We start from the raw sequence: 9157 nt of genomic DNA on the forward strand, positions 1-9157 counted from the left end.
TCATCCAGCCCCTGATCCTGCGCTCAGTCTTCTTTCTTACAAAACACCCCTTCCAACACTAAGTTTATTCCTACCAAACTATTTGCTATTCCCCAAGTTTTACTAGGGTCTCTCAGAACCCCAGGCCTGTGCCATCTTTCCAGAAGTCCTCTTTCCTACTTTTATTTTAACTAACATCCTACATTTTTCTAGACTTAAATCAGCCATCACCACCACTAGTGAGTTTATTTTTACCTATTCCCCAAGTAAAATGGATCTCCTTTCTTTTATCCCTTCACCGCACCCTGACAGGTTTCTATCCTGGCATCCGCATTATTTCATTGCTTTCATTTGTTTCCATGCTGGCTATGCCTATTCTCTCTTACCCTTTGTATTTCCACAGTCTGGAGCAATAATGGGCTTCTTATAAAAGACGGGTGAATAAATGAATGAGTGAACAATTAATGGATGGATTGACCTGTTGACAGGTCCCCTCTTACCCTTTGTATTTCCACAGTCTGGAGCAATAATGGGCTCCTTATAAAAGATAGTTGAGTGAATCAATGAATGAATGAACAATTAATGGATGGATTGGATTTCAGATTTCTTTCTGTAATATGCTCTACTTACCTAACTAAGTTCTCTTTGTACATAACACTGGTCTGGGATGGGTTCAGAGTAATGTTGCCATCTTTGTCACACAGGAAGCTGTCTTCGGTCCAAATATAGTAGCCATTGGTGAGGAGTCTGGGACTTCGGCGACAGGTATAGTGGGAGCCTGTCAGGGGATCTATGGATCTGCATTTAAAAGAATGGTCACCATCCAGGGAATCACAGGTGAAACTAAGAAGGAAAAGGGAACACACTTTAAATCTCTATTCAGTACATCCAGTCCCAAATAAACCATGTCTTATCACTGTGAAGGAAAATAACATCTTTGAATCCATGACTGTCAATTACTTCTGCAACCATTAGGAATGTCACTCTTAACCTTCTGGGCTTCATCTCCTCACCTATGACAGCACTGAACTACAGAAACTTTAGCGCTACTTTCTGTTTTAAACTTCGGTGAAAACATGATGGCTAATCACTTTCCTCACCATATGATGAACCTACGTTTGATGTTAGTCTGTTGTATTTTTTTGGGTGAGATGTTGGAAGCTCAAAATCCCCTGTACTCTCTTACTTTGAATAGCCCTCCAGTTGCCAGATCTTTAATCTTGTCACTGTAATAGAGACATTATAACTATGTAGCCACCAGAAACAGGGTGAACATGCAGTCAAAATGATCATTTTTGGCCTTTGCAAATTTCCCTCCAGGTTGGCTGTACAAATGGGCACACGGTTACCTTCCCTGATTTGGTATCCAGGGAAGCCCCATAATTCCTTGAGTAAATCTATATGTGTCTTAGTTTTAAAAAACAATCACATTGAGTTGGGTGTGGTGGCATGTGCCTATAGTCCCAGCTACTCAGAAGGCTAAGGCAGGAGGATCCCTTTAGCCCAGGAAGTTCGAAGCTGCAGTGTGCTATTCATGCCTGTGAATAGCCACTGCACTCCAGCCTGGGCACCATAGCAAAGACCCTGTATCTAAAGGAAAGAAGAAGAGAGAGAGAAAAAAAGAAGGAAAGAGAGAAGGAAGGAAAGGAAGAAAGGAAGGAAGGAAGGAAGGAAGGAATGAAGGAAGGAAGGAATGAAGGAAGGAAGGAAGGAAGGAATCACATGGCCCTATAATTGAAAGGCAACCAAATTATTATGAAAATGTTTCATAAATGTAACATTTCTTGAGTTGAGGTTTGGTGGAAGCCTGGTGACAACAGTAATAGAGCCATATTGGAGAAAAGAAAATGTTATGTGTTCTTTCTTCAAAACTGCTTGTTTTTTTTCCCTCTTTTCTCCCTTAAAAATTATTTTTCTTTGTCCAAAACCCCAACTAATCTCACTGTGATTTTTGTGTATGTATGTCCACCTCAGTAATTATTTTATATATTACTGGAGGGCAGATACTGTGAGCCTACAAAATGTTCGGTATGTAAATAAACCCAATGCCAGTTACTGAATGAAATCACCTGACAGGCTATGGAAATCTGGTAAAATCTATGAAAATATATATTGTCTGAATGCATTTGAATTCTTGGGGTGGTTTTGTGTTAATCAATTAACAGCACTGATAGTATAATAGCTCTCATGTGCTCTTTACCTTGATGTTTTCAGTAATTTCTACATATTATGTATTCCACTTAATTGCATAAATTGGGACCATATGCTTCCAGAAAATCGCAGATTCTAAGAATCAGAAGGAGTTTTGGCGGTCATGTCTGCAGCCCCACCAAATACTACTTGTCCCATCTGCTGTATTTCCGACAAACATTGTCCCGTCTCTGCATGCACACCTTCAGTAAGAAGGACCCCACACTTACTAGGCACCCCCACAACCCTTCACTGAACAAATATGGCCTGTAGCATAGTGGACAAGACAGAGAATTTGAAGTCAATCCCCCTCTAAGCCCATAATTCCAACTCTGTCATTGCTTAGGTGAGTAACATTAATCCAGTCACTTAGCCTCTTAGACTGTTTCCTTATCTGTAAAACGAGAAAAAAAATCTCCATTATCGGGTTATCTTAATAATTAAATAATGAAATAAATGGTCTGTGCTTAGCACCTATTATGGGCTTAATAAATGTTCACTTCCTCCCTTCTTTTCTTTCCCTTCCTTTTCTGTTCCTTCTATCTTCCATTTGAGATCTATTCAGCTATTTAAAGAGAGTTTCCATGTCCTCCCTGGGTCCTCGCTTCTTCATACTACAAGTCCTCCAGTTCATTTAATTCATCTTTATACGACATGATGTAGTTTTGATCCCTTAGCTATCATAGTTTGATGGTTTTTCTCTGAGTATTCTCCACTTTTTAGAGTTCCTCTTAAATATCATGCCAACCATAGAACCCAGCCCTTTGGGTGTGTCTGCCCAAGGGATATAGGGACTATCACCTCCCTCATTATAGAATCCATGTCTTTAGCAATGAAACTTAAGTCACATTAGCTTGATTCTTTTTTTTTCCCTCTAGTTACCAACATATTATCACACTATCAAATAGACTATCAAGTCTACGGCCATACCACCCTGAAAGTGCCTGATCTCATCTAAATAAACTATCAATTTCTAGTATTTTTCCTGTATATTTAGATGTACCTTTCCTCTCTTAGACTTTTGGACCAATTTTATATTATAAGGCCAATATATAATTAAGACTTTGCAGATAGAGCTAGGTTTATACCCTTGGTTTCAATCCTGGCTCTACCTCTTGCTAATTATTCTTTCCAAGGCTTAGTTGTTTTTCTTTGTTTGTTTGTTTATTTTTTAACAAACGTGAATCTGTACAGTAAAGATCACCCAAAATAAATCTCATAGATTTCTATAAATATTTAATGTCATAATTTAATGGAGGTTGTTAATGCCTGTGCTTTCTATTGCCTAAGGGTGGTAAGCTAAATATGTTGGCTACTATTTGAATGGCTATTCATTTTGTGCTGTTAGAATTTTGAGGGATTCTGATTATGTTACACAATACTTTTAATATACTTACATGATGTCATACAAATATGTTATCCCTGGAATCTATATGTCCTCAATCCAAATCATTGATAAAAATATTGAATAGTACAGGTAGAAATCTGAGACTTTGGAAACATCAAAAGGGACTATTTCCAGACATGCACTGACCCACTTTAACAGCACATTTTGGTTCTGGTTACCCCTATTAATAAATGCAAAAATGGAGGCTCCAGTAGGTTAAGTTCATTGTTCAGTAACTGAGGGCTTTCAAGTGGGAGAGGCAAGGTAAAAATCTAGATCTTTTTTTCTCCTACTCTAGTGCTCTTTCTTTTACATCCTTTTGCCTCCGTGAGAATTAATGGGGCAACTATATGATGCTGGACACTTAGGAGGTTTCAGAGTTCTGGATCTGTATTTCTATCCGCACTCTAATTTCCAAGCCTTCAACATTCAACAGTTATCTACTGTAGCCTCTCTAATCCCCTGTCATCTTTCCTTTATAATGCCCCTACCTTTATCTATCCTCTCTTGATTGTAAACAAAATGAGGACACTCTTCCAACACCTAGATCATAGTTAAAAAAAAAAAAGGATCCTTCTGAACAATACCAAACCTTTAGAGCAGATAACAAAATTATCTCTAGATCTTGACTCTTGCTTCATTCTGCTCTAATAAACTTAGTAGCGGATTTGTTTTTAGCAGGTCCTTTCCAACTGGTTTCTAAAGTCCATCCCACAGCAAAGCCCAGCAACAAGCCCGACTGCCCAAAGACAAAGCCCTTTCTTTTCTTGTGAGGTTACTGACTAGGCCTTAGAAGAGCCTAAATCATGCCTCCTAGGATAGGACAAAGACTGGTTGGTGAAAGGACAAATATCATTAGTAATATTAAAAAATGTTAGATAATTACACACTGATAGATTACAAAACGTCTCTCATCCTTCTACACATCTGCCTCATGCTCTACTGAATTTCTGATATTTTTACATTTAAAAGCTTATATACAATGAATATATGCACTTAGCCCTGTAATAAAACACTGTTTCAAAGTAATGTGAGTTATTGAACACTTAGCAGGAGCCTGGCCCCCTACTTTGCCCTTTATCTACCCTTCACAAATCTCTAAAGGCTAAGTATCATTATTATCCTCATCATATAGCAGCAAAAATGATTTACAAAAACAGCAATTACTTGGATATTTTACATAGCTAGTCAGTGGCAGAGCTATGATATGAACCCTAGTCTATCTGACTCTAAAACATGGATTCTTTCCACATATGCCTCTGTTCATATTGATTCGTTTGGTAGTATCAGGAGGCCTACAATTTACAAGAAGGAGCAGGTCCTAAAATGAATATATGATCTCTTTATGCTATAGGCACATTTCATGATACTAGGGGAAACATCAGCTGATGTCTGTATGAGGAATAAGAGACAGTCAGAGAGGCATTAAAAAAAGAAAGAAAAAAGACTCCCTTGTAGTACTTCGAGAAAATGGTAGACTGCACATGTTTTGGTAGAGCATAAAATTCGGCCACTGGTATAGAATTCTGTTGCTCTCGTAAAATAAGATAGGAAAGCATATTTAAAAAGACATCAGATTGAGAAAAAGTAACCATTCATCAGTATTCAATAATTATTATTATTATTATTTTGAGACTCGCTCTGTTGCCCGGGCTGGAGTGCAGTGGTGCAGTCTTGGCTCACTGCAACCTCTGCCTCCCAGGTTCAAGTGATTCTCCCACCTCAGCCTCCCGAGTAGCTGGGATTACAGGTACACACCACCACAACTGGCTAATTTTTGTATTTTTAGTAGAGACAAGGTTTCACCATGTTTTACCCAGGCTGGTCTCAAACTCCTGACCTCAAGTGATCCACCCACTTCGGCCTCCGAAAATACTCGGATTACAGGCGTGAGCCACCATGCCCAGCAAAGAATGATTTTTTTTTTTTTTCAGACAAGTCTCGCTCTGTCGCCCAGGTTGGAGTGTGGTGGCGCAATCTCCGCTCACTGCAAGCTCCGCCTCCCAGGTTCACGTCATTCTCCCGCCTCAGCCTCTCAAGTGGCTGGGACTACAGGGTCCCGCCACCACGCCGCGCTGATTATTTTTTTTTTTTTTTTGTATTTTTAGTGGAGACGGGGTTTCACCGTGTTAGCCAGGATGGTCTCCATCTCTTGACCTCGTGATCTGCCTGCCTCAGCCTCCCAAAGTGCTGGGATTACGGGCCTGAGCCACCACGCCCGGCCAGAATGATTATTTTTTAAAAGAAGCCCCATAGTATACCTTGGGAAAATGCACGTGGGAGACAGCTCTCCAGCATATTCTCTTTCCAACCTGGAAGAACCTGCATAAACAAATGAGAGAGAAGTAGAATGTATCATACCTGATCAACAGTTACATATGTTGATACATGTATCAATATGTATAATTGCAAACAGTGGAGGCATGCAACAAGATGCAAATAGCCGATGTCCCAGCTTCAGCAGGAAGACTCCACTAATGCAGGTACCCTTATCACCAGGGCTCTACTGGAAGCAAGACATAAACTAGAGGCTTCTATCTTCAGTTCCTTCTCCCACATAACACTCTAGAAGTTCCGGGCGCAGTGGCTCACTCCTGTAATCTCAGAATTTGGGAGGCCGAGCGGGCGGATCACGAGGTCAGGAGATCTAGACCATCCTGGCTAACACGGTGACACCCCGTCTCTACTAAAATATACAAAAAATTAGCAGGGCATGGTGGTGGGCACCTGTAGTCCCAGCTACTCGGGAGGCTGAGGCAGGAGAATGGCGTGAACCTGGGAGGCAGAGCTTGCAGCAAGCTGAGATCGCACCACTGCACTCCAGCCTGGGCGACAGAGCGAGACTCTGTCTCAAAAAAAAAAAATTCCTTAGTGCAGAATGAGGCAATAATAAATCATTAGCATCAAACTGAGCTCATGTAAGCATGGGAAAAAACGTCTTGTGTGAAGTGGGAGAAAACTCAAATCAATTACCCAATGTGTTGGTTATTGCAGCTTACTCAGTAATCTGAGGAATTCAGTCATTGTTCTAGACTCTCCCTCATTAGTGCATATTAAGACACTTCTACTGTAAAATAACGAGCAAAAGACATTAGTGGGGAAGAAATAAGGTTTTGTTTTGTTTTATATAAAATTTTCCAATGTATAAAGACTGTGAGTATTCTTAATTATAGAAACATCATCCATTCGTTCATTCCAGTTTAACCAAAGGCGTGGCAACAGACTTTACTTGGGGAAAGTTGGAGTTGATTAATATTCTAAACTCTAAAGCAGAATTTTATCGTGTGCAGAGATGGTGTCAATAATCCCAACAGACAAGCTTAGTGAAATTTGATTCCATTATGGACAATTAGTATCTAGGACAAAGAAAGAAATTTAGACTTTCAGATTGGGCTGGTTGATTTGTAAGGAGAAAACTGTGGGTGTGTGAGGGAGAGTTAGAAGTGGGGTTTTGGGAGAAAATAACAAGAGGAAGGAAGAAACTTGAAACCACTACCGTTTTAACAGCGCCCTTATTTTCTGCAAGTAGCTATCAAAATCATTCAGCATTTTTTATACACAAACAGTTTTGCATCTTAATAGTAGCTGATAAACAATCTCCTTTCACATTTATGCACAGGCATCTAAAAAAAAACGGTGATTTTTTTTTTCTACTAGAAGGAAAAATACCACATTTCTTTCAAGGAAAAAAATGAAGTCAAAATCATTGCCAAAGTGAACACTGGCATTTAAGAAGCACAAGCTACTGACAGATGGTTAATGGTCTGAGTATCAGCAAAATCAAAGCAAGGAAATTGCTAAAAGGAGTCTAATCGTTCAAAAGATAATTGCGTATCACAGTTCTTCTACATTTACTTGCTACTGGTGTTGACATCAGTTGAGATATTCGGTACATCTTGGGAAGGCCGCTTGCTCAAACTTCACAGATTCTCTGCAAAAGACGTTAAAAAAAGGTGGACTATATATTAAAAATAGAAAAATTATGCCAAAACAGATGGCATCTACTAATTGCACTAGTCGGATTTGTTTACAGAAATAATACAGAGATACAGAATTGAAGGTAGGAGACCAGATTGAAGACACAACTTCTCTAAAGTTTTGTCTGCCTCTATGACTTTGAACGTTTTCCATTAGCCTCACTCAGTGCATCTCAATAACCTTTTTCCGTAAATAAGAACCACACTTTATTTGAAAAATCTAGACTTAAAAAGGTTGATTTGTAATCCAAAGAAAATAATGAAAGTGAGGTATTTGATTAAGAAATCTTAATAAAACGACTGCTTCTAACAGTCATTTAGCCCCCAAACAAACTTATGTGTATTTTAATCATCTGACACAAATCAACTTCATTATCAAATTTCAAACGATGCTTGGAGATTGGTGTCTGTCTTTTGCCCAACAACTTGAACCATTGACAGGTAGTCACAGCGAGTGTTTTTTAATAGTTTTTATCAGCCTGGACATTTCTAAACAGCATAACTAACATTGCACTAAAGATAGCATACCACTAGGAAGATTTTAGAACTTAGTTCCCATGAAGACATAATTTAATTTCTCGATTATGAATTAAAAACATATCAAAGTATGTAAATTATGCAAACTTTGATCATTTACTGTTCGTCAAATAGAACCAACTTCTGTTGACTATGAAACTTTGTATATAGTATCACTATCCTAATTGCTTTATAAGGTGGGAGTAAATTCTTTTCTGATTCACCACCTGTGGCCACATTTTGTAACATGAGAACTAGTAATGGATTGTTTTTGTAGCTGTAACACAATCAATCAAACCAGGCTAATTCTACAGCTTCAAGTTGAATATTTCAATAAATTATATACAAACCCTATTAGGAAAATATAAACCTGGTTTATAGACACCTGTAAAGATGTCCGGAGAACTTTCTGGCCTTCCTTGGCAGATTTCTAAATCAAAGCACACATTTACAAATTTCATTTGTTTGGGATATAAAATAATCCCAATGTAATGTAATATATTAGTATGTTACTTGTTCTTTTCATTTTTGATTAATATTGTATGCATATGCCCGGCCCAAATTACCTTATTTTAGTGTTCCCCAAGTATTAAGCTTAATTTTAAGCCTATAAATCCTGCAGCAAAAGCAAGGTCTTATTGCTCTATCTCACAAGTGCTTAGAAGAATCTACAGGCAGTACACTGACATTCAATAGAAAATTAGTAACAGTAGAAAAAAAAAAACCCTTCAGTTACAGATCTAAAACTTTTCAAGAAACAGAATCTGCCAGTTCCATCAAAGCAACACATCTATTCTGAAAAATAATGTGTGCATACATGTTCCTTCCAAAGGGAGATCCCAGCCTCTTCTTCCAATTGACAAAGGACAAAATTATTACTGAAATACGAAGCTTCCTGTGATTGACAGTGGAAAAATTGAGGACAGAGCAGTTCCTCAGCTGAAAAATGTCTGAATGTCAACAGGTGCAGAAGTCTCTTAATAAAGGGAATCCCACCCTACCTTCTTCTCACAGATGCCCACGCACATTGCTGTGCACAGGTGCTTGCAGAGAAGTTTTGTCTTCAGCAGCCTCTTGTTCTCTTGTCTGTTTCCCGGTATAAATGAGT

The 9157-nt window shown here is 38.7% G+C and overlaps 1 protein-coding gene across 3 annotated transcripts in view; it reads right to left on the reverse strand.

The window, feature by feature from the left end:
• The window catches only part of TMEM71 (transmembrane protein 71), a 48725-nt gene extending 39568 nt beyond the window's left edge, over nt 1-9157 (reverse strand). For all 3 annotated transcript variants that reach the window (XM_030795042.1, XM_030795043.1, XM_030795044.1), the window contains exons 1-4: nt 9051-9157; nt 7412-7487; nt 5818-5878; nt 610-822 (exon numbers count right to left, since the gene is read on the reverse strand). In XM_030795042.1, coding sequence (XP_030650902.1) covers nt 610-822; nt 5818-5878; nt 7412-7451 — 314 coding nt within the window. In that variant the 5' untranslated portion in view covers nt 7452-7487; nt 9051-9157. The remainder of the gene's footprint in view (nt 1-609; nt 823-5817; nt 5879-7411; nt 7488-9050) is intronic.

Source organism: Nomascus leucogenys, chromosome 16, assembly GCF_006542625.1.
Source record: "Nomascus leucogenys isolate Asia chromosome 16, Asia_NLE_v1, whole genome shotgun sequence".
NCBI lineage: Eukaryota > Metazoa > Chordata > Mammalia > Primates > Hylobatidae > Nomascus > Nomascus leucogenys.